Source organism: Saccoglossus kowalevskii, chromosome 19, assembly GCF_978046115.1.
Source record: "Saccoglossus kowalevskii chromosome 19, keSacKowa6.1, whole genome shotgun sequence".
Lineage (NCBI taxonomy): Eukaryota > Metazoa > Hemichordata > Enteropneusta > Harrimaniidae > Saccoglossus > Saccoglossus kowalevskii.
Genome location: NC_140659.1, coordinates 5730234 through 5757727, shown reverse-complemented (window position 1 = coordinate 5757727; position 27494 = coordinate 5730234). Strand labels below are relative to the sequence as shown.

General features: G+C 33.0%; 1 protein-coding gene across 1 annotated transcript; it reads left to right on the top strand.

The window, feature by feature from the left end:
* The first annotated feature begins 47 nt into the window (after positions 1–47).
* Positions 48–21691, top strand: LOC102808961 (DNA-directed primase/polymerase protein-like). The gene is made up of 11 exons (XM_078009667.2): positions 48–239; positions 7098–7190; positions 8298–8376; positions 9976–10114; positions 10504–10595; positions 13432–13579; positions 15260–15463; positions 17305–17467; positions 17953–18062; positions 19399–19600; positions 21356–21691. Exons 1-11 carry the CDS (start codon positions 190–192, stop codon positions 21624–21626), a joined length of 1551 nt encoding a protein of 516 aa, XP_077865793.1. The 5' UTR covers positions 48–189; the 3' UTR covers positions 21627–21691.
* Positions 21692–27494: the final 5803 nt, after the last annotated feature.

Here is a 27494-nt window from a genome sequence, read left to right as displayed (position 1 = left end):
AATGTTTTTATTTCTTAATTCTTTCGTTCAGTGCATACATGTCGAATTAGGTGTTAGGTGTACTATATTTTGACCGCGAATGTACCAATTGTTGACCCCTGGCATTACAAGGCAGCTGGAGGGAAATATTAAATTTATGAATTCTGTGTATTCGTGTTTGTCTTCGTTATACTGTGTAACTCGGGTACGATGGAGGCACTATCGCCGCCACGACTGACCTTAGCGCAGGAAAGGAAATTGTAAGTATTGTTCTGAACAAATCTACGGTAGTTTAGTATATTGTGTCCGAAACCTGTTATCAGCGCCGTCAAAACAAAATCTTAATTTTTAGGAATAAATCATTAAAAAACATCTGAATACTTCTATTACAAAAATACGATTATTAGCTGTTCGACAAGTTATACTTATCTTGGGATAATAATCTCATCATCTGGAAATTTTATAGAAGCGAAGAAAACATTAGAAGAGAAAGCAGGCAAAGCTATGTTTATACTGAACAAAACATTGGAAGGGAACACTGACATCAAACTCTTCTTGAAATTATTTCATTCAAACATTAAACCCTTTTTACTCTATGGTGCAGATGTCTGGGGATCAGACATTTTGGAAAATGGGAGAAATGTCCAATTGAAAAAACGCACTTAAAATTTTGTAAGAGAACACTTTGTTTGAACAGATATACAAGAAACGCTACATGTAGAAGCGAAATATGCAAACTACCACTATTAATAGATATTAAAAAAATGCTAATAAAATACTGGTTAAGACTAAAAGATATGCCAGAGGATAACCTTACAAAACAAGCATACTATGAACAACGAAAATCACAGCAACTGAACATACATGGTTATCATCAGTAAATAAAATATTAAAAGATAATTATTACACATCATTAGTAAATTTTACAACAGGTATTCCAAAAAGAAACATTCATAAGATTATAAATAACATTGAAGAAAATATAAAACAAAAATATGTAAACCAGTGGAAGTCACAAATCTCAAAAAATAATAGTAAACTTAGAACATTTGCAAAAATCAAATTTAAATACATGTACTCTTTTGAGCCGTATTTGACACTACAAAACATTAACCATAGAAATGCATTACTAAAATTGAGAACAAGCACACACAAACTTGAAATTGAAAATGGCAGGTACACACACCCTAAAACACCAGTAAGTGAAAGAAAATGCAAACAGTGCAACATGAATGTGATTGAGGATGAATTTCACTTTCTCATGATCTGTCCAAAATATGGAAACTTGCGCCAATAACTTATGTCTGAATTTAATTTTCTATCACATGATGCACACAATACATTTATTCGATTGCTCAGTGCAGATGATTGTGAAATTATAAAAAAGGTTTCACAGTTTATTTACAAAGCCTTTCAAGAAAGAATAGATAGTTGATAGCTTTGAATTTTATTATTATTAGTCTTAGTTTTATTATTATTAAACTTATTAGTATTAGTAAACAATTTTAACACATTACATTTTACTTTTATACTTAACATTATAATATTTTCTCTTTCTTTATTATTTCATTATTATTATTATACTTTGTTATACTTTTATTGCTACTGTACTGATAGAAATACGGGACTTATGTTTTGACCTCCGTGTGTCCGTGCGTGCGTCTGTGTGTGCGTCCGGACCTGTATCTTAGAAATGCCTGGACCAATCACAATCAACATTCACACATACATCATACATGATATTATACATATGCATGTCACTTTGTTTCTTGATCTGATTCAAGATGGCCGAATGGCGGCCATTTTTGTGCTAAAAATCATCAAAATCAAGCATTTCTCGGCTGTTTACAGATGGATTTTGCTCAAACTTGGTATATACATTAGACATTATAGGACCTTGATGCAAATCATTTTGTTTTACGATCTGATTAAAGATGGCCGAATGGCGGCCATTTTTGTGCTAAAAAATCTAAAAATCAAGCATTTCTCGGCTGTTTACAGATGGTTTTTGTTCAAACTTGGTATATACTGTAGAATACTTTATTTTCGCTTGGAATTTATTTTCGCTATTTTCGCTGAAAGGATGATTCCGTGAAAATAAAATCCAGCGAATATACTTTTTTTCCTATATTTCACATTCAACTCATCAAAAATCAGTGAAAATAAATTCCAAGGAAAACGCCCAAAAAGCCTTTTCAGCGAAAATTAATTCCAGCGAAAATAAAGTATTCCACAGTACATTAGACATTATGGGACCTTGATGCGGATAATTTTGTTTTTAAGATAAGATTAAAAATGGCCGACTGGCGGCCATTTTGTTTTAATGAATGTGGTTCTCGTGCCATATCTCTGACTTGCTTTCACTGATTATGTTCAAATTTTAAATATTCATTATACATCATGTCATAGATAGACAAATATATTGGTTTGACGATCCTATTCAAAATGGCCAAATGGTGGCCATTTTTGTGCTAAAAAATCATCAAATATCAAGCATTTATGGATGGATTTCGTTCAAACTTGGTACATATATTAGACATTACAGGTTCCTGATGCACATCACTTTTTTTTCAAATCGGATTCAAAATGGGTGTCTGGCGGCCATTTTGTTTTAATGAATGGGCTTCTAGACCCATACATGTATCTCCGACTTGTTTTGTCTGATTATATTCAAATTTTAAATATTCATTATACATCATGTTATAGATAAACAGATATATTGGTTTGACGATCCTATTCAAAATGACCGAATGGTGGTCATTTTTGTGCTAAAAAATCATCAAATATCAAGCATTTCTGGCATTTATGGATGGATTTCGTTCAAACTTGGTACATACATTAGACATTACAGGTTCCTGACGCACGTCATTTTATTTTTCAGATTGGATTCAAAATGGTTGACTGGCGGCCATTTTGTTTAAATGATTGGGCTTCGAGAGCCATATCTCTTAAATGCTTTGACTGATTATATTCAAATTTTATATATTCGTTATACATCATGTTGTATATATATACATGTATTCAAAATGGCTGATTTTGAATGCTGTTCCAGAGCAATATCTCTCAATATGGACAAGTACTTTTTTGACGATCAGATACAAATGTCAATCATTTTAATGTTAAAAAATCATATTCCTGACATGGTTATATTCCAGCTATATTACTATAAACAAAACTATATGTCTTAAATTTGATAACTAACGGGAACTGTGCCATGCATGGCTTGTTTTTTATAAACGATGTTTAATCCACAGGAGCCACATGATCTTGCTTTTTAATAATATTTTCATTTGTGTTTAAAAACAATTAAAAATTTTTACTTTCAACAGCAAAGATATAGCACAAGATAGTAAAAGTAACATTTTATTTATTGCATCTTTAGAAAAAAAAAACATTTCTATCAGTTGTTAGCAATAAATATATAGGAACTAAAAACCAACTGCAAATGAACAAACTTTTTTGAAGCATCTGTATAAAAAATTTCCAATGTTTTTGATCTAGCCATGGTTTTGCAGTGTTTTGGGTCCGAGAAGGTATTTGCTTCGTCTGTCAATTATATACACATCATTGGTATACAGCCGGGTCCGTGAAACCACGGCTATTTTTGATCATGTCTTTTATTTTTGAGTAGATGTGTATACAAGTTTCTGGAATGAATTGGTGATTTTAGCAGGGAATTCAATATCTGTCAGGATTTTTTGGCGGTCTAAATAATATTTAGGGAAAAGTAGTAAAAAGTGTAATTCATCTTCAATTGTTTTTGAATTCTATTTTCAAAGGGTGTTTTTGAATTGGTATGCCTTTCTTTCTCTATTGCTAAATTGTGGTTACTTGTTCTAAATTTAGACATAATTCTTTGTTTGGTATTTAATGCAGCAAGGTAAGGTTCAAAACTGTGCATGTTTATGAACTCTTTCTGTCTCCAGATATTTATATAGTTATATACCCTATATATAAAATATGTTTTTAAATGCAGTCCCTCACCCCCTTGACTATTTTCGCAGATTTTTCGTCGCCGGAGCGATTCAAGTCCCAAATTTTGGTTCTCTAGCTGTCTATAATAATTACCCTATCTAACCGCTGGACTGAATTAGCTAAATTATGAAAAATTCATAAAAGATTTGGCAAAAATCGGTCGTTTTTGGCCTCAATGTTTTTTTGCTCGGAAACACAAGGGCGATAAGACTTTTCAAGAATGCAGGTCGCTCGGATCAGACTGTTTCTATTGTTTCGAGTCTGTTGTTTGTCTAGAAACATAACAACTTTGGTTTTTGGTGAATATAGAACATGCTCTGTTCCAATAAAGGATTTTGAACAATTTTAATAGTTCCTTATTGCGACGTCTCCCATATAATCAGTCCTCTACTCCCCAGAATTTGACAATGGTACTAGCCCAGAATTGACTTTCTGTTCAGCGTGTCTTTGATTGTAGCAATGTTTACGCCACTGTACGAAAATATGCACACTCGCGAATTTGACAACATTCACTTGAGTGTTTTAGAATAGAATAGAAGCAAATAGATGAAAATGCCAGTTACGTCACTCATGAAGATTGATGATTCGATTGCTGGCCGGGATAGATGTATTTAGTGTTCATTTCTATGCAATATGTCTACACCTGCAATTCTCAATTTTGATGTGTAAAATCATATCGCTGCTGAGGATGTCGACGGCATGGGCAACTGATTTTTAGGTTTCTGATTTTTTTAATATTCTGACGTTCACTTGGTCTTATTTTGAATATACATTCAGACACTGACAACAAGTAAGTAAACGGGCCGGAACATGCCAACATGCCAGTGGGACTCTGAAGGCCCCTGAGAAAGTGTCATCTTACAACATTAATGAACGAAATTTACATTACAATCTCATGCTTCCGAACAATCTGATATTTATGCTGGATAACAAAGTATACAAGTACTGTCTACAATATACTGCATAATGGAAATAACATAATTATTTAGCCGTTGTTGATTTTTGTACAAAATTCCAAGAACACAAAACAGACAACTGACAACAATCGACAAAACAAATACACTACACAGTCACTGTAGTACGGCAACCAAGGTGGCTCACCACATTGATTTCAATAATTAGGCTTTATTTTTGTATTTTTTTTAAATTTCAATTTTAAAATTTCAATTTCACCTCATTTTTTTTTCAATTTAATTTTCGATTTAACTTTCGTTTACGATTTGACTTTTGTTTTCATTTTGAATTTCGTTTTCAAATGGACTTTCGTTTTCATTTTAAATTTCGTTTTCGATTTGGCTTTCGTTTTCATTTTAAATTTCGTTTTCGATTTGACTTTCGTTTTCATTTTAAATTTCGTTTTCGATTTGACTTTCGTTTTCATTTTAAATTTTGTTTTTGATTTAAATTTCGTTTTCCATTTAATCTGGGTTTTTATTAGAACTTTTATTTTTCATTCAAATTTCATTTCAATATTCGTTTTCGTTTTAAATTTAACATATTAACTGTAAAAACATGCTTCCGATTGTATGACCTTTGAACCCCAGGAATACATGTATTTTTTTTTTGGTGCTCATTTTCTCCTTATTTCACATCTTTATTTTCTAAGTAAAGTTAACTGTTTTCTTGAATAGTGTTTATAGAAGTAAATTACCACTATTAAACTGGTTTTGAAATTGCATTTATTGTTCAATGTCACTTTCAATTTCGAATTTCATTTTACTTTTCACTTTTTTGACCTTTGGCCTGCCCTTTGACATTTACAACGTGATTACTAATAGCCAATCATTTACTACATTTGCCATTGCTGGAGTGTGGTGTTTGTTTTCTTGAATGTACACTTTGCGACTGAATCGCCTGGTATCGGTAAGTATGTGAGTAAATTGTCCCCAATAAGAGGTTCCTGTGCATCTAGGAGGGCAACGATGTACAGCATGGGCACGCGATTCCCAGAAAGTGTTCTCATAATCCTGTTGATAGTGTTCTGGTCGAGGAATGGCGTCGAAACGAATCTCGTGTTTCCATCTCAGACCAGTTTCATTTAGCACATACTACCACAGTACCAGTGTAGTTTTCTGTTATAATTTTCAATTAGGTTCAACATGCACACTATTTAGACGATATTTTGCAGTAACTGTTCTGAGCATGTCTCAAAATCGAAATGGGTGGGGGGGGGGGGGGTTACTCGTGTTCCACCTCAGCTTGAGCTTCGCAAAGACCGAAAATAGCACTGATCACATGTGTTTCGTGTAAATTCGCACAAAGGTCATTTTCTGCATTACAGAAATCGCAATGTTAGTGGAAAATGCTAAGGACTGTCCATAGAAAACTACCAAAGGCGTGATTCTTTTTGTAGATGTTGGTGACAACTCTCCCCTGTTATTGTTCTGATGTTAATGATTACTTCACCCAATTTTATTTACAACACATACATTTAATAAACTTAAATAAACAGTTTTCAAAATTTAAAGGAAATTATTTATTGAAAATTTGTCATCCTCAGTAAGTAACTTTGATGGCTAGCTGCTACACAACCGAATACCTTTTCTATTTCAGAATTTGCAAATAAAAAACTTTTGTGTTCTAAGGTTTTGCCACATTTCAACAATGTAATTTGAGTGCTCTTGTTTTGTGTTAATATTGCTTTAGAATTTGGTGAAGATAACATATTTTTTTGTAGATTTTCTTTCATTATATTTTGCGCAGATAAAATCCAAAATAATTGTAAGCATTTTTGTCCTTCATGAAATGCTTGTTTTGCCAGACTGTAGGACTGAAATAAAATCACAACACTGAATGCAGCCGATCATGCAGGCACTAAAAGGTGGTAGTTGTTGTGTGTGTTCTATTTTCATGTAAACAAACAATGTATTATACGCGCATTGTATAAGTTGCTATCAAACAGGACGCGGCACGAGGACCACCGCCCTTAACCCTTTTTGCTGGCATTTTGGGCTGTTATATTGCACTAAATTATTACTACATGCAGGAAAAGATGTACTGTAAAAGTATGCACTCAGGCAGTACTGGGTTGCAATGATCTCTGTTACGCATCAGATATGATCACTGTGCTACCTTTATGCATATACATGTACAGCAGTATTCCCTTATGATGACCTCACTCTGACAACTTTTATTTATCATAGAAGAGAAAGAAGATGGAGAGGAAAACTGGAAATTTTTAAAGTGAAAGAAGAAATTTACAAACATCATTTTCTTGCACCTGAATATAGACCGAGGTAATGCTCTGAATTCAATATTTTTTTTCAAAAAATGCATAGAATTGTAAACATAATTTTTTATTTGAATAAGAAATTAGCCACAGTTTAACCTGTGTTAAGCATCCATTAAAGATACTTGAAGTGCCAAGCCAGGGCTAACAAGGTGGACACTTGTCACATTGGACAAATGGTATATATATTTACAGGTTACTTTACATGTAAATTGCATTGGGACTGCCCAAAAGTGGTCACTGTGGGCATACCTACATGTATGCTCTTTAAAAGGTGGTCACTATTGCAAGTTTGATTGCGAAATTCTTTGCATATTTTGGTTTCACAAATTATATTTGTTCACTGTTTTTTCCAATTCTGGAGGTATGTATACATTGTTGTGCTGAAATTGATGCAGAGCGATTAGTCAGTGTGAGTACCGTAGCACTAACATGAAATGTGGCTAGATCTAGTGGTGAAATAGTACTAGATTAAATTGTGAAATGGGGCTAGATTAAATGGTGAAATAGCGCTCATTCTAGTGGTAAAATATACATATTGCGATGGGCATTGCCATCCCATTGTAGCATTGTTTAATTATTACCTAATACATGTTGCATTAAAATAAATATTGATGTATTGTAGTATAATTTATCATAGTATCAAATTTGTACATGTGTGTATGTTAGTTTATTGTTATTTACCTCCAAGCTACTTGTACAAATTTAGGAATACAAGGATATTGGAATAAAATAAAGCTGTGCTTTTGAAACATGATCAGATGTAAATGGTGAAATGCTATTGAATTCAGTGCTGAAATAGCACCAGATATAGGGAAAAAAATATACACAATGCCAAGGCTATGATATTATTGTTAGAAAGTCACCGCTGAGTCTGTTTTATTCACATTTGATTGTGTTATCAATCACCTGAATTTAAAACATAATAATCACTCACTTTATACAATGTAACTACCGGTAATTTATGATTTTATGATGTCAGCTGCAAATAATAATTGTGAGAGGGAAAAATAAAACAATTCTTCTCTACTGAGCAAGATGTTTTTTTGTGGGGTTTTCTGGTCTTATTTTTGTTAATAATAAAATGAAATAAAAATTTTCAATTTGCTTCCAGACTCACTGATCCAAGTCCACTTTGGAGGGAATTTCATAGACAAAAACAAGCCTTCAATTTCACTGCTACTGGCAAGGAGGTATGGAATTTCCACAGTCCGCTGGCATACATGTGATAATACCATAACAGAGATCAATTCATAATTACTAGTACTGTAAAATGGTTAATTATTCACTGGATTTGGCTTATTTTGCTGACTGGAAAATGCGCTAAATTAAAACCCAGTGAATATGTAAAACTTAGCATAAAACCCATTATCTAAATGATAAAACCGTGAATTTAAAACCCACTGAATATGCCTGAAATGGTAAATCAGTGAAATTTAAACCCAGTGAAAATTAGTCATTTTACAGTATTTACTATATTGGGGCAGCAGTTTTGAATACAGCTTGAAACTAAATAGAAAGACAACTTGAAAAATGCATTTTTCAGATTCCTACAAAAAATTTCATAGCGAAATGTTCCCTTTGAGCAACATTAAGTCAACCGCTAACAAAATTTGTTGGTTTCAACAGTTTTGTGTGGAAAATGCTACAAACCACAGGGCTGCATAATAATAATAATGAATTTATTGCATCCTTAGAAATAATTTCCATTGGTTGAACAGCAATAAAATGTTAGTAATAAAGTACAATACATATAAAATTAAAGTAAAAGTAAAATGTCAGTTATTGATATTTCCGATTTCAAATATTTTGTATAAGTATTCACCAACTTGTCTTATTAGTACGTCTTCTCTTGAACTCATAATATATTTAAATATCTGGTTATCACTTTTCAATTCTTCTGGAATACTGATATTATTAAATAGCTTTTGTCTTTCTTTTTGGTACCTAAGACATTCCATGAAGAAATGTTCTTCATTTTCAATTTTGATCTGGGAACATTGCTTACAGATTCTGTCTTCTAAAGGTATTTTGGGTTGGGTATGTCTACCCTTCTCAATTTCTAATACATGACTGCTTATTCTGAAACGAGTCAATAAGATTTTATGTTTCAGATTACATAAAAGCAAATATGGTTCAAAAGTGTACGAGTCTTTAAACTTTATATACGTTCTCAGTTTTCTATTATCATCTGTTACACTCAACTTCCAGAACTCTACATACCTTTGTTGGATGTTGTTTCGTATGTTTTTTATTTTACTGTGTGGTAATTTTTGAGGTATGACAGACGAGGACAAGTTTGTAATATTTTCGGAGACCATGTTTTTTACTGATGTAAACCAATTTAAATTTTGTTGTTTTTGTTCTTCATATGACACCTATGACACCTAATTACACGAAGAACACAGAAAACTTTCCCAGGGTATTTAAAACTGAAATCATCATCTAACTTTAAGACTGTGATTTGCTCCTGAGTTGAATGACGATTTTGGTTTCAAAAACCCAGGAAAGTGATATTACTATGTTCTTCTTGCAATTAGGTGCTCGTATGCAGTCCTTTGTATGTTTCTCAACTTGTCACTTTAAGCCCTATTCAAGATGGCTGTCCCATAAAGTGAATATCAATCAGTAAATTTATCACATTTAATTATCACTTTTACGCCAGCTAACTGGGCATTTCTAAAGATATACATGTGTGTGTGTATACACATATACACATGTCATGTGTTGACATAAACAATAATTATTGTACATTACATTTGGCAGGTTACAGTATAGTGTGTTCTTTTCAGGATATGCATGTGTTTGCTGTTGACGTAGATGAATCTGGTCAAAGGAGATACATTGTGACTTCCTATCAACAACTCAGACACACAGTATTTGATTGGAAAGATATCGAACCACCTCACTTCTATGAGATCATACCAGAAGGTGAGTGAGTGAGTGTGTGTGTGTACAATATTGGCTTGATTAGTAGCATGTTTGCTTTCATTAAGTCTATGGTCCAATAATTTGTATCATCAGGGATTGTGATTCAAATAATTCAGTATAAAATAGGTGCAAAGTTTGTTTCATACATGTATTTACTTCTATTGGCGATACTCTTTCAATAGAGCAAATATAGTAATAACTTTTAATGTACATTGTATTTAACTACTAGATAATAATCTTCAATTGTGATCACCTTGTGGGTGTAGTTTATTGGTTAGCATGTCCACGCAGCACTGTGGATGATAAGCATTATGGTCACATTTTCCTTTACATAGACATTCTTCATTAGATCTTTCATACAAGTCACTATACATTGTATCTATTTTTAGGCGCTGCATGTCATCTGTATTTTGATCTTGAATACAGTATAGAATTAAACCCTGAATCAGATGGTGTAGCGATGGTTGATATTTTTATACAGGTAAGTTAACACACCATATAACACACTTTTACTGAACACGGATTTAGGACAACTTTTACTAAATGTATTGTATTGAAATCATTAGTGTTACTGCACCCTCTACGGTTAATATTAGACATGAGCGATGACGTCATGTTTTTGGTCCATATAATGACGGCTAAATAATAAAGTTCTTTTCGCATCTTCCTTGGTCTTTCATAGCATGAGTACACAACACTGAACATATTGTATTTTAAGAAACACAGTAGACAAATCAGCAAGTTTGCATAAAAATGGCGCAGGCATTTCAGCATAGACTGTAGGCCTAAGGATTGTTAACTTGTAAAGGCCTCACGCGACATTACATGGTTTTCCAACTGGTACTCAACAGAGAATGATTGATAGCTCATGCAACGTCACGAAGCAACCAGCCAATCACAGATTTGGTGGGCATGTCATTTGGTACTGGAAATAAATACACAGAAAAATACTAGTAGTGAACCATAGTCCCTCAACAAACGGCTGAGAAACGAAAATCTTCCCTGTGCACTATGCTGGTTATGCTTCCGCTGGATGTTTATTCAATAGACAAAACAACGTCTGGGGTTTACTAGACGTCTTACAAATAATTTTATTCTCAACATAAAATTAGCATATATCATGATGTCATTTAACCCGGGATGCTTTGCGCAAATACAGTATGCCTATACTCCTACCCAATGTTATTGTTTTAATCAATGCAAAGTGACTCTTGATCGTTCGATATAATCAAGAATATAACCAAACAAATTCGTGGAAATGTATGAAGATTTCGTCAATTTTGATGATGTTGGTGTCGAATGGGACTACTGCTTATTTATTAGAAAAAAGCAGACACATGATTTTATGGCTTCACACATTCACACCTTATAGCAAATTTTAACTTTGAAAACAACCCAAGTTTTGAATAAGAATTTAGATGGAATAGTATGCAATTTAATATTGTTAGTTTATGTTTGTTCTATAGATGCAAAAATGTAAAAAAAAATTTTTTGAGTACCATTCAACATATCTGTAAAGGTTTAAAAATGTTGTGCTTCGCACCATAACCCGGTCATTTTGTCAAGCGTCAACATTTTGAAATAGCACTGTCTCTCAATGAGCATGTTGAAAAGAATTCGGGATATTTTGATCTTTCGTTTCAATTTCAACAAAATTGTACACAAATGCATAAATATGAAATATACATGTCCTACTTTGCTCTGATTTGGTTACATTTCGTGAAAGGTGCTGAAAAAAAAAACGAGCTTTTTTGCCGATCATAAAAAAAAAAAAACCTTGTAATGATATGGGACGCCATTTTGTATTTTTCACCGCAAAAATATGATGGAAATAACAATTGGCTACATTCTTTTAATAATTATGTATTGAAATTTATAATATTGGTACACTGGGCATTCTGTATAACATAGACATTACAAAAAAAGGTTTAGAATACATCGATGGCCATATAGCCACCAGAGCATAACGCCAATCAGACGTTGATAGAAAAAAACACACTCGGAAGAAAATCAATTATCTTAAGAATAGCACCTAGTTCAGACTTAACATTTTTTCTCCCTTTTATCTGAGATTCTTGTGATTTCAAGTGGTAATGTCAGAATAATGGAAACTTTAATAATATAATATATCAGAAAATTTGAGTATTTTACTATTGCAACGAGAAAAAAAGACTGACAACAGCACAGCTATTTGAGGGTGGTATGTCAATTTTACTCACAATTCATAGCATAACCAGCATCTATCAACATAAAGTGTATTTCACACCTTTAGACAATAGCGTTTCTCAACCGTTTGTTGAGGGATTGTGGTTGAACCAAGCCATGCTCTGCCTATTATTAAAACCAAGTCACGTTATTCGCTTGCATGCATAATTAATACATGTATCATGGGAAACAATACAGATGTGAACATCCTCAGGCCTGTGGCCTTCGCTGAAATGCCTGCGGCACTTCTTCAGTGTTTGCTGATTTAGTATACTAACAAATTAGGCTTGAGGACTGTCAACAGTCTAGAAACACAGGTGCAGTACTTTAGTAGCCCTGTATAGTGTACATATAATGTGGAGGAATCACACACTACACAGACCACTTTCCCTGAAGTAGTGAGAATGGGGTGCATCAATACACCTGCTTTGTCATGGCAGAAAATACAAACATGTCAGTTTGTCGATATTCGATAAAAGGGAATTTTAATTTTGTGATGTTCATTGGTACACCCACAGTCCGTGATAGAGGGACTGTGGTACACCCAAAAACACAATATCACCTGTGTTTACACACAGTCCCTCTATCTGGGACTGTGGTTTACATTTATGTACTAGTCTATAATAAGAAACTGCGTATCTTTGACTTCCGGGAAAGTGATCTATTATTATGCTAAAATTGAAGGTAAAAATAAAAAATTACAGTACTTCCCATGATGCATCTCACTAATTTGTGAACAATACAATTGTCAGTCTTTTTGGAAGATGAAAGAATATTTACTTAACAGTGTGTTCTTTTATCTTTGCATTCACTAGATACCATATTGTAGGGCTACTTACTACTATTTTGAGATTTTCGTATACCAATAGTTTTCACTTCACAAATATCCACTTGCATAGGAAGGGATACTGAAAGCCAGTTACAGGGATGATAGTGAATTTAAACACTAATCAAAATTGTGTGTTGTGACAACTAAGCAATGTTTACAGCGCTGAACACAATCTGCACAGCGACCAAACAGTATTGCAGACATTTTTACATGTACATTTGTACTATTGAAAAGTCAACACATGAAGTAAGGAATTAACATATATGACTCACTTTTATTGCAGTGTGTTTGTCATTTTCTTCATGAATTATATGGAATTCAGTGCAGTCGAAGAAACGTCATTGATTTGGATGCAACAAGTAACATTAAATTTAGCAGACATCTGATATTCAGGTTACCAGGCTCTGCTTTCAGAGACAATAATCATACAGGTAAAAGATAACTACTGTAAAGCCACCATTAAAGATACGTTAAATTAGAGATTTGAATTTGGAGAACATTCATTAAGTTGTCACTGGATAGGCATTACTTAGCCATTATGATTAGGAAGATGGCAGACAGCCCTGTCATGTATAGTAGGTTCCAAGCTTAACTTACCATTATTAAAAAATTATGAAAGAAAGAAAAGACTGTATATACATGTATAAGTGTAAGGTTAAATTCATGCATATTGTTTACCTAATTTACATAAATTAGTGAATATTTAGCTGTTTCAAGAACCACTCATTAGATTTAAATACGTATTTAGTACGTAAGTGGATGGGATAATCAACATACCAACTTAGTTTTCAATTTAAATTCATGCATAATAATTACTAATTGCCCAATAAATTAGGCAACTTTTAACTGTTACATGTAACTACATTGTATCTCCACTCAACTTGAGACATTTTTTTGTGATTATCCACTGACTTTATTTTTGTGTTGAAATCCATGCTTATTAATTACCTAGTAATTTAATACTTTATTTTAGCTGAATTAATTTTCGCTGCAAAGACTTTTCAGTTGTTTTGTATGGAATTTATTTTCACTGATTTTTGACAAGTTGAATATAAAATATAGGAAAAAGGTATATTTTATAGCGAAAATTAATTCCAAGCAAAGTATTTCACAGTAATTAGATTATTTATTATATTCAAATTCACATTGTGCATGTCATACCATAAAGCTCTATCAGCCGACTGGCTTCTTGGCTTAGCTCTTAAATAATTCCTATTTCATGTGAATGCACTGCCTCTAGAACACCAGAGTTTTCTTTGATATGTTTTAGTCAGCAGTGACACTCTATGGCTGCAATTGTCTTACAAAAATACTTCTAAAAACACCTGTTATAGTGATCTGTTTTGGGGCCCCTCCTCCAATAGGTTCATTTTAAAAAGGTATAGTGTACTATTCAATGGATATTGACCTAAACTTTCACATAGATTGTTTAAAGTCATAAAATACTTTATTAGAAGACACATCCCAAATAAAAACTACACCATTTTTTTTCATACAATTGAGAACAAAAGTTTACTATATGTGTAGATGCTCTAATAGAAGCCGCCTCCCCTATGTTGCAATGTACCGGTACTATTGTATTGGAAGCTGTAGCTTCTAATACAGATTTTACAGTACCGGGTACATGGAAAATGCTTTGATAATATTTATTTGTATTTCTGTTTTGGGGGAAACTTGATGAGGTTGGCTTATGCAAGAAGATGCCAGTGTGATAAAAATAATTATTTTTGGAATTGAAAAATGAAAGTGGACCAACTAATCTACAGGCATGTGGATTGACCTCATCTGATGTATTTCTACATTATTATTTCTACATTAAGTTAACCTTTTCACCTGTAGTTTCCTCTTTTCATCAAGAATTCATAAAATAGTCTTGTTTTTAGTCTACACTTTCCTTCAGAAGATTAGGACAAAAATAGCCAACATTTTTGAGTAAAAACTAAAAAAATCTGTTGACTCCAAAATTAGGGTTCATTACCAGAAATATTGAAGAATATTAGAAAAAAGTGCAGAAATATTCGGCTAGAAAGTCTTGTGTTGAAAATTGCCTGCCATGGTAAATTTTAGCTGTTAATTGGATTGTAAAGCTAACTGATTTATTGTCTTTGTAGGTAATTTTGTACATCACGTGTGTACAGCTATAGCAAACATTGCAAGGAATAAAGCCACTAATAATCAGAGTGAATCCAAAGACCAGTCTGCTGAAGAATCAAAGCCAAAGAAACAAAGAACAGATCACTTACTTTCAGATTTAGATCTGAATCAGTTGTTTGTGTTCAACAGAAGTAGTGAGAGAGTTCTGTTCGTTGACGAAGGTAAATTATATTTTCATTTTGACATATTATAGTTGGGGAAATCTTGTTGTTAATCTTTGGAAAATAGTGACATTTTTTGATATACATGTACATGTAGCTATGTATAAGTTGCATGTTATTTTTTTTGAAGATATGCGTAAAATACGGCTTCAAAGTCCCCTCAAGCCAAAAAGACTGTATAATATCTTTTTTTTCATACATTCATTATTATGGGTTCGTACTATGAAAATGCTGAAATTGAAAAAAGAGGGGGGAGGTCATCGAACAAGTTTTCAAGATACAAGAGTTTTACACTGGTTTCCATGGTGAGATAATTTTTTCAGATCTCAAAATGTTGCTTAGTGACATGGGATGAAAAGTCATTTATTATCATTGATATGAATCCTAATATTGTTAGAACATTTCCAAAAATTGACATATAATTTGGTCAGTTTCCAGGGTGATGATATTTTTTCATATGGGAGTTCATTCCCCATAATACGTTGCATATATGTGCAGTAACATGATCAGTATTGCAAATTTTAAATTCTGCTAACCGCTATCATCGTAGATGACAAAGCGAAGCTGTTCATATTGTCGCTCATCATCCATCAACAATTGTATTTTTAAGTTCAATTGCTTTGATACTTGGTATGTAGGTACTTTGGGTAGACCTATGTCAGATTTGTTCATTTTGTAACGATATCTTCAATTCTCTATTTTTGGTGAATATTTTTGTCATTTTGTCACTTATTTAATTGAAATGGCATTGATAACAGTGGAGGTATTTCAACCATAGTTGCACGTTGCTACAGAGACCATATTTCAGTTTGGAACAATGTGACAGGGCTGTGTGGCTATCTTTCTGTCATAATGGCATTATTGCAATTTAATGTGCTATTTTAGTGTCAACAAGATTCGGTCGAACATAAGCACCTGTGGACGTTTAACCAAGGTTCCCCCAAAGTCACATTCGTTAGTGAATGCTCTACGAATCATGATGCAAGTCTGATGCATCATGATTCCCAATACACATTCGTCTCATTGCCTTTGATCAGCCATATGATCTTGTGCATAGTTCCCAATTTCGATTTACGTTTGTGTGCAAGGTTTTGTCGGTTTCTATCTCAGGTTTGGCCAACCGTGTTTACTACACTGACAACCTGCTATACACTGCAAAATATATGTACATTGTGACGTAACAATCCATGCTTTTAGAACTCTTCTGCCATTGCATTAAACAAGAATATTTGAACATTCTGACTTATTACTGGTAGAAATGGTGAACAGGAATAGAGGAAAATCAACCTAGAACGATTGTGATTTTAGACGAATCGACTGTCCAACATAGCTGTCTGCATTGGAAGGATATATTGAATTTACATGTACAGTTTATATTAACACATTGATTTGAATAAACCTGTAATTAAGTCATTTGGGAGACTGTTTGAAACATGCCTTCTCATCTTTTAGATAAGAATTGCTCTAAATCTTGCATAACTAGTTAACTAAATGTACTCTTTTCATTCTGATTTTCAAAAATATTAATTCAAGAAACACTTCCACCAGATACATCACTTACAATAGGCTTACTGAAATATGGTTACCATCTTTCCTTTCATACACACAGAGCTGCAGTTTAAAAAATAATGATGTCAGCATAAAATGCCTGTATGTAGTTTGTCCTCAGATGGTCAAAATATGTGATTCTGCTTTTGTTTTTTTTGCATATTTAAGACATTCTCTGACAAATATCAGAAGATGTCAAACATATCAAGTAAAGACACATGTAGGTCTTTCTAATAAGGAAATTTACAATTGACTTGTCTTCAGCTAAATTCATCGCCATGGTTTCATTTCAGGTGTTTATACTAAAAACAGAAATTTTCGTCTTTACAAGTGTGCAAAGAAAGGCAAGACAAATATCTTTGAATTATCCAAACAGAATGTATATAAAGCCAAACAAGAGAAAGGCTTACCACTAGAATATCAGATGTTTACTGATTCTATTATCAGTAATGTGAAGTAAGTTTATATAGTTAGTCTCTTCTGATAGGTGCAGTCAATCTTTAGTGTTACTTGTGTTTTAACAGTGTGTCCTCTAACAGGACTGAATCCACAGGTACTCTTAGTCAAAATCTGCCAAATCAATGTTTAATCTGTTTGTTGACTGCTGGGAGATTGTATGAGGCTTGATATTAGGTAACTTGAGGCACAAACAAAAATATTATAGCCTCAGATTCCCTTCGGTTTTACTCTTATTTTATGAATTTCATTTTACCAAATTACACATTATGTAACTATATTCGTATTTCAAGATCACTATATCAATTTACAATTTTCTGTTGCCTCAATAGTGTGTCAGTGAATTAGCACAGTCAGTTACTTCACAACAAATCTGTGTGTCATGAAAAAGAGGGAAAGGGAAAGAGTGAATATGGTGTTTATGTTTATTTTAATGAGATACAATATATGTATGTTTAAAGAACACTTGTAGCGTCTCTTACTAGGTACACCAGTACATTGCAAATATTAGATTGCCATGGCGATGCTTCAAGAAGACAAACAAAACTTGATGTATCAAATACTGAATCTGGTACATCCCCACTAAAACCAAAAGGTAAGTTTAATACATCAAATGTTATTGATGAAATGAAAACAATTCTATTAGAGCAATTTGGACCATTACTGTCAATTTTACTATGCTCAGTCTTACTTCCCTTACCACCACTCAAAATAGAATATTGAATATGCTCATGGGATTTACCAATTGAATACTCCAGGTGCCATAAAAAAACAGCAACCTGAGGGACCCAGCGTGACCAGTTCTAAATTTTACGACTTAGGAATTAGTCATTTGAATTTAAGTTGTACAATAAATACCAAGAAAATCTTTTTTAGAAGTTCTGTTGGAGTTCAGTTTCTGAGGACCAGATCACAATGTATGCATTGAAACAGTTTCTACCACCAGAAACAAATTGTAGAACTTTCATCCATCTTTTTAAAAGGTGTATTCAACCAATATTACTGAATGGATCTGAAATCTGGGGCCATGAAATTCAAGATTACAACAAATGGGACAAAACAATAACAGAAAAAACACAATTGAATTAAATTAAATTACCTGTCTCTGACAATAATATCACAAAACAAGCATACCTTGAACAAAAGAAATCCAATTTATAATGGTACTCTTCAATACAAAAAATGATGAACAACATGAACTTTTCACCAGAACAACAGAATGATTTGTTAACAAAACATATACAGCAAATACATACATAAATTTCTGGAGAAAAAATATAACTGAAAAAACAAAACTGAGAACTTATGAAAAATTCAAAGACTCTTATAATTTTGAAAAATATTTGGATGTGTTGAATTTGAAACAAAGAATTTCAATGGCAAAATTTCAAACTAGTAATCACAATTTAGCAATAGAAAAAGAGAGGCATATGCAACCAAATATACCTACTGAAAATAGAATTTGCAAACAATGTTCACAGAATAAAATAGAAGATGAACTGCACTTTGTTATGAAATGTCCACAATATAAAGTAATACGCCAACAAATCATACAAGACATTACATTTCCACAAGAAACACAGGATGATCTCCAGAAATTTATTTTCTTTATGACTTCAAAAGATGATGTAATAATAAAAAAGATTGGCAACTATATTCATAACGCATTTCAATCAAGAAATGAAAATGCCATTTGATATGTAGCACTTGCTTTTATATATCCTTTTAACAACTAACTTTCTTTTTGTAGTAGTAGTTACATGTATCACAACTATTTTTTATTGCTATTAACTGATAGAAACATTGTATTTCTAAGGATGCAATAAAGTTATTATTATTACACTACCGACGGTGGAAATGTACTTAAAATTTTTAAATATTTATTTTTAATATTTGAACTATTACTAACAATTTCATCTCTTGACCAATAGATGACACTATTGTTGAAGGGTTTCAGCATTCCCCGTATCCAGAACTAGACGACTACATTAAAACACAGATAAACACTGGTGGAGTGAAAGGTGAAATCCGACGGTGGACGTACTTCTCACAAGGACAGCTTATAATTTATGATATAGTAAAGAACAGATGGTGTGCGAATATTGGCAGACAACACAAAAGTAATAACATAATGTGAGTTGAAGTTGGATAGTAATTCCCAGGAAATTCTTAATTATTCTTTAATTAAAGAGCCAGCTCATACAATTCAAAAATGAAATATACGCAAAAGTACAACATCAAAAGTGGGAATTAGTAAGTAACAGGTACTACAATGTTTAAAAACATTCTCTGACCAACTATACAAAGTTCTGCTCAATCTCAATACATTTGGACTTATTATAGTTGCTATCAACCTTTTGCTACTAGTCATAGCTGATAAAAAGTTAGCCATAGCCTTCCTGCTCCTTGCCTCAAACGAGCAAATATGATTACCGGTATAAATATAGGTTTGAGACACTACTAGTTATATGAAATTACTAGTTCATTTTCCATATATACAACAAAAAAAACCTCAATTGACCAAAAATATGTATTTATCTGTTCAGCTAATGGGGTATACATGTACCTTATTTGTTTTATTATCATATTTATCAGGGTAAAAGCCCATGCCTGGGCAAACGCCCACCCCCCACTTTTGACAAAATAAAGAAGTTGAGGTCATATCCAGGCATATGCCCAGGGGGTCTTTTTGTTGCGCAGCGGAATATTTGTGGGAATTGAAACTGACAGGCCTTGGGTGCGTGATCGCCCTGGGGGTGACCCCTTAGGCAAGGCCTTTTTCTCAGAATGCTACCCTAGGGTGTTTCTTTTGGACCCGGGTATATTCTCTAGTGGTTTCCGTTTGGGGCTGTAATCTGTAATTAAGCCTAACAAGTAATAAATGAAATTTAGTATTTCCACAGGTATTCTGGTAAGTATGATTAGGTAAACAAATGGGTTTGTACATCCCTAATATTTTAGCATTTTCTCCACTATTGAGGGACTATTAATTTGCGTTCGTTTCGTTTGTACATCCGCAGCTATATCTCGGACACCCATTCAAACTTTACATGAAGACAATACATAATGTCTTACATATGCACGTCAATTTACTTTATTATCGGAGCAAAAATGGCCAGCTGGCGGCCATTTTGGATGTAAAATTTGTTATTTCTGATACCTAAACGTGTCCGCAGAAGTTTCTCAGAGATGACTGGGCCGATTTGGATCAAAGTTGGTATGATGATCATACATATTGGGTTGTAGGTGCACGTCATTTTTTTTTCTTGATTCAAACAAATATGGCCAACTGGTGGCTATCTTGTTTTTCATGGTACCCATGCTACTTTATCTTGAATGCAATGAATGTTTTTGTTTAAATTTTGTACAAAGACAGTATACCAAAAGATACATCTGCACCAACATAATTTTTGTGATTTGATTCAATATGGCGGATTGATGCCCAAATTTCATGTAATAGCGCTAAGTCGTCATTTTTACATGTCCGGAGCTGTTTCTCAGAGATGACTAGGCCAATTTGAATCAAAGTTGGTATGATGATCATACATATTAGGGTTATAGTTGCATGTCATATTTTTTCTGTGATTCAAACTAATATGGCTGACTGGTAGCTATTTTGTTTTTCATGATACCCATGCCTACTTTTCCATGAATGCAATGAATATTTCTGTTTAAATTATGTACAAAGACAGTATACCAATAGATACATCAACATGAACATCAATTCTCGTGTAAAAGCACTAAATCATATTTTTTTACAAATCCATCTCCTATTAATTTCAATCTAATCTCAATGACTTCATCAGCATCAAATTGATATGTCAGATCCCAAATTTTTGGACGGGGACTGTGTCATTAACAATGAATTGTTATTTTTCAAATGTGTAGGATGATTGTGGACCTGCATCAAGGCGTGTTTTATCAGAAATGTCATGACCCAGACTGTAAGGCAAAGAACTTTAAAACGCTTGATAAAGCTGTCCCCGCTGAATTCTTGCCTGGTTTCTATGACGACCTGGATGATGAGGAACTTTTAGAGGCTCTTCAAAAGATGGAAGAAGAGGAGGAAAAAATGAAAGATGAAGAAGCAAGTTTTGATGATGACATTGATGATGAAACATTGCTGAGAGCTGTTGAAAAGATTGAAAGACAAACATGAGAGTGACTTCTACTTTTTTTTTTTTAGACCCTCTAATCCAACTAGGTTTTGAAGGAAATCTTGACCAATGCAGAAGTAATAGTTATAAATTTAACATACAATCAGTACTATGATATTCATAGTTGTAAATTGTAGAAAAACCTCTGTACACTAATTAGTGATGTTATGAGCACTTTTGTTTGCGGTTCATTATTATAGTCAGAATGGAGGTATACTCAGATAATTAATTACTCGACTACCGATATAGTTAAAGTGACACTGTTGCCAGAACTATACACAGGGAGTGTTCTCACAATTACAAATGTTTACATGCTCATAGACACCTTTGAGGTAGATTACTACTTGCGTGTGTGTTTTCAACATTTACGCGTATTTTAGTGCATATGGCAGTGACAGTATTTTGTGTCAAAATCTGTCTACAATTAATCACCTGAATGTGAACTTTCTTGATTCACTGTCAATCTGTTTATGTTAACAAGCATAAAATTTAGCAGCGGCTCATTAAAAACCCACTAAACTGTCATTTTTTGAATACTTCTAGAAATGAACAAGTACATTGTTAGGTATTGTATATAATTTTTTTTACTCTATCACTGACTAAAATTTTGAGATATTGAAATATATCCTTGTCATAGGAAACAATGGCAAAATGCTCTAAAACAGACAGATTATGCTATATTTAATCCATTTTGTACATAGATTTTTAAGTACAATAACTCCATATTTTTAATTTCATTCTTCCAGTCCTTGTGATATGAATTGTCACATATGTAAAAATAAAAAAATAATATTTACAATTGAGTAGCTTTCTTTTATTAAAAAAAATCAATGATTTTAATAATGTTAGCAATTTTGATTGTAATGACAACTTCCTGATGCAGTCCTGTTTGTTTAGAGAATCATGTTTTTTATTTGACTTCATCAGTTCATCAACACATCTTCTGATTAAAAAAAAAATTATATCAGGTAGAGATCTTATTTTGATGGCTGATTGTACCGGTAATCCAAATCTATGACTACTCAGAAAGGTTACAAGTTTTGCCTTCCAAACACATTAATGCATTAGAATAAACACCATACTGACTGTAACAGACTTTCAACTATGAGTTTTCCAAGTTTTTTTTTATTTATTTATTTATTATGTCAAGAAAATCAATTGAACTTTTTAGGTTAAAATAAATAAATACTGCTTCAAAACTTAAAAAATGCATTCCCGTGCTTTAGCTAATACATACACAAAATTAATAATGACATAAAACTTTTTTTATAAAATCTACTGGCAAAGGCCAGTTACTTGTGCCACTCTTGAAATAAGTAAACGATGACTTTTCGAATTACTTTCTGGAAATGTAATTCAATTGATAAATTAATAAAATATTGTTTTTGTTCAACCACTTTTCGAGAAAAAAGTTTATTTAATGACATTGGCTGTCGTAGAGAGCACTGCGATTTTGTCAATGCACAACAATACATATTGTGTCAGGAATTTGGTTTAATTGCAGGTTATTTTTGACTGTTATTATTTAACTACTTAAGGTGGTTCACAATTCTACCCACCAGGCTTGTATGAACAACTTTTTCTTACATACCTTGACAGTAATCCATTCTGAGGAATTTTTACATTTTCTCACTTTTTACATATCTTTTATATATTTTGATCCAGTTGTAGCTTTTATCAATATCTTCAGTTAATTTTAAAAGAAGATTTTATTAACATAATGTAATCATGTTAACGAAGCTTTATTTATTTTTATAGTGTTGCTTTACGATCTATTACAAACTTTGTATCAATTTCTAAAGTTCTTGATCATTAAATTAAATTGAATAAATCATTAGAATAAAACATGTATTTATGAAATTATTGATTTTTGTTTTATCGATATCATTAGATGAAAGAAAAGGAATAGTATAGGTGTTATGTTTGTCATTGTTATTGTCGCCATTATGAACTCTTTTTGTGTTTACAGGAACTCGAGTAATTTATGGCCAGTCATAGTTTTGATATGTCTATTGGTATACAAGCTTGCCCAAGTTTTAGTGTGACTAGCATGCATAGTTTTCAATATATACATGACAATTTGGTTAAATTTGTTAGACATAGAAATAAGTTCACTAAATGAAAACATGCTGATGATAATCAGATGTCAGTCGGTGTCAATTTTTTACTTTTTTGACTTCTTCTTGAAAAAAACAAGCATGATTGGTTACATACTTGGTGTATATGTACCTTGGGTAGACCTCTCTCAGATTTGTTCATTTCATGTAGATAACTTTAATTCTCTAATGTTGGTGAATATTTTTGTCATTCGTGGTAAAAAGTGATATTTTCGACTTGTTGTTGCCTGTCAAGATATGTTCATTTCATGACAATATATTTAACTCTTTATTTTTGGTAAAAAAAATGCTATGTTCGACTTATTTTTGAAAACTACCAGCTCAATTTCTTTGATACTTGGTGTGTAGGTACCTTGGCTGGTTCTCTGTCAGATTTATTCATTTTGTGACTATATCTTCAATATCTTATTTTGGGCGAATATGGTGTATTTATGTTAAAAGTTGTGCGGAATATACATAAGGTTGAGCAAGTTGTATGGGAAGGCTGCAAAGTAAAGTTACATGTATAGTTAGTAAAATGATTACTGGAAAGTCTGCAAAGTTGCATGGAAAGTTTGTTATATTCCATGGGGAAAATGGTACGGTTACCTGAAAGTCAGCAAAGTTTCGTGCATAATTGATGTTTCATGGATTATCTGTATTACTTACTACGTGGTTACTGTGTCTGCAAGTATGTGGAAAATATTGTTGTAAATATGTAAAAAGTTCCTAAGGTTACATTTAAAATCTGCTGTGCTATGTAGAAAGTCTTGAAATGTGCGTGAAAAAAGTCAAAATTGCGTGGCAAGTGGTGTAAATTTAATTAGAAAGTCTGTATTATTTGTCAATAGTCTGCAACTTCGCTTTTAAAATACTTTTGTCAATTGTTGTGCGCCCTCATTTCCAGAGTGTTGACATTTATCTTTGTTGTTCATTGGATAAGAAGGCTCACTGGGGAAAATGAATGACCACCCCTCTGAGCAATTTGGTAAGTGACACTCATTATGTATAAAGTTGCTAAAAATACGTGAAAAGTTGTTAAACCTTTGTGGAAAGTATACTCAGGCTACGTGGCAAATCAGTAAAATTGTGTACAAATATTGTAAAGTTAGGTGGAACGTAAGTATGGGTGAGTGCAAAATTAATAAAGTTGCATGGAATGTCTGCAAAATTGCGTGCAAATCTGATAAAATTACGTGGAAAATAATATATGGAATTCTTAAAAGTTGCGTGCACAGTTGGTAAAGATACATGGAAAGTCTGGAAATCCTCGGGCAATCATGTTGGCAAGTCTACAAAATTGCATGAAACGTCAACAAAGTTGCGCACAAACATGGGATGTTTACAAAGCTTTCTGCAGTATTGGTTACGGTACGTGGAAAGTTCCGTGGAATTCCTACAATGTTGGTAAAATCACCTCCATGTTACTGCTAATGCCGGGACTGCAAAATGATAAAAGTTATGCGGAAAGTCTGCGAATTGCGTGAAAGGTGTTATAGTTACGTGGTAAGTCTGCAAACCTTCGCGCATATTGGAAAAGTTACAAATGTAACAAATCTGCATATTTGCGTGCAAAATTAGTAACTTTACGTGAAAACTCCGCAAAGTTCCATGTTACTTTGCGTAGAAAGTCTGCAAAGTTCGGGCAAAATTGATGAGGTTACGTGAAAAGCCTGTATTGCTACAGTGGAAAATGTTAAATGGAAGGATTTACGTTGAAAGACTGCGAGGTAGCGTGCAAAAATTGATATAGTTACGCGGAAAGTTGGTAAACATACAAGGCAAGTAGTTACATTGACTGGAATGTCCTGCGCGATTGTGATCTGCTATGCTACTGTAAGAAGTTACATCGAAATTTTCGATTGATGAACGATATTTCACATGCGCTTACGTATGTCAATTCTAAATGTTAGCATTTGTTTTCAATTTTTATAATTTATGAAAGAAGACAAAGATGATGTGAATAATCATCTTACAGCATAGTTAATATATTGACAGAATATTATCTACTATATATTGTATCATATTATCTACTGTATTATTTTCATTTTTGATGGTCTTATTATTATTTGAAATAACGTCTGGCCAAGACAACACTTGCATACTTCCAAATTAAAAAAAAATCCCAAAATAGACAGATTTTCAAAGTTTACATTTTAATAGTTACATTTTTTGTAACGTGATTGTTTTATAAGAGTGCAATGTTTCGAAAATTCTTGTTCAAAGTACTATTCAAGAAAAATAAAGAAAATAATAAAAAGAAAAGCAATGGATATTTTCTAGTAAATTTAAAAATGTCTTTCGTCCACCTTTCAACATGAATTTAGAAACACATAATGTAAAGAACATACCTTCGTTTTCAATTCTGAATCAATTAATAAATGAGCCTAATGAAAAATGTTGAATGTATTTGAAGACTGATTTTTTTGTTTCCGTAACTATGAACATTGGCATGTTGTTTATGTTTGAGCTTAAATGACATGCAGGGAGAGACAAAGTTTGTTGTTGTTCACTGTTTTATGTAACCTGTTTAGCTATTACAGATCTATGAACACATACTTTGTCCATACGTGTATACAGTTCGTGTTGTTTAGTGGAACGTCCGTTGATGATCATTCTGGGTACACTAATACAGGTACAGTAGTAAATAACTAGTTTGTTGTTCATTGTATATAATGATGGACATTGCCTTAAATCAAATATTATGCAAGAGACGCCGATGGAAGAGAGACTGTGATGAGACTATTGTGGGGTTACGTACATAGATGTGAAAATTGACCCGTCTTTGACGTTGAAATCACACTTATAAGAAACAACAATAATTTGCCTAAGTTTTTTTTTTATAATTTCACGCTTCCGCCACTACATTCCGGAATTCCCTGTAGTATATAATACATAATACTTCATCATCTCCCATACGTCGAAATGTTCTGGAGAAATCTATGATACTTATCCTACTTTACTCCATCCCCATATGTCCGTTGCTAAAAAAAATCGTCACCTTCTTCCCCAATACATGTTATTGTATTGCGACAACTCGGCATCCTTGAACTAAAAAAACACTGCAAGCCCCACTTTTGCCTTCCATGATCTCAAATCGGATAAACGCGGCTTCGACCATGATACTAGTAATTATTTCAAGCGACAATCGCATCGATCATCCTATCGCATAATTGTATGGTATCCAGTGGCGGATCTAGGGGGTGGGTTCTTGTATTCAATTTTGTTTGTATAATATAAACAGTCTGGCGATTTTAAAGTTTGGATCCCCCCATACAAAAATTCTGTATCCGCCCCTGGCATTATCCTCAACCTATAGCCTCGCATATTTCATACCATCACAATACTGACATCGTTGTGTAATTTACCGGCCTTCATATTTTAACGTTAAACATTATACAAATTTGAGAAAAATTACAACCAGTCATCGTATTCGGGTAAAAACATGAGTCAGGTATTATTTGATAGCTTTTCTTAACTTCTGAATCATGTGAGGTGTGTGTCAAAAATAATGAATAATCTGCAATTGTTTAAGTACAACAACTACATATATATATATATATTTTTAGAGGGCCCGAGTCGGTCTAAATATTTTATATATTTCAGCGAAAATTTCGATTACTGTTATTTCGTTGTTTGTTTGTTCTATTGCATGGGGCTAAAACAATCTTTAGCTCCATGCTCTATGTACGGCCGGGATGTACGGTACCCGCCGGGCCGGGTCCCGCCCGGGTCTAGAACCCAAAGTTTTGGGCTCAGGTTGAAAATGACTAG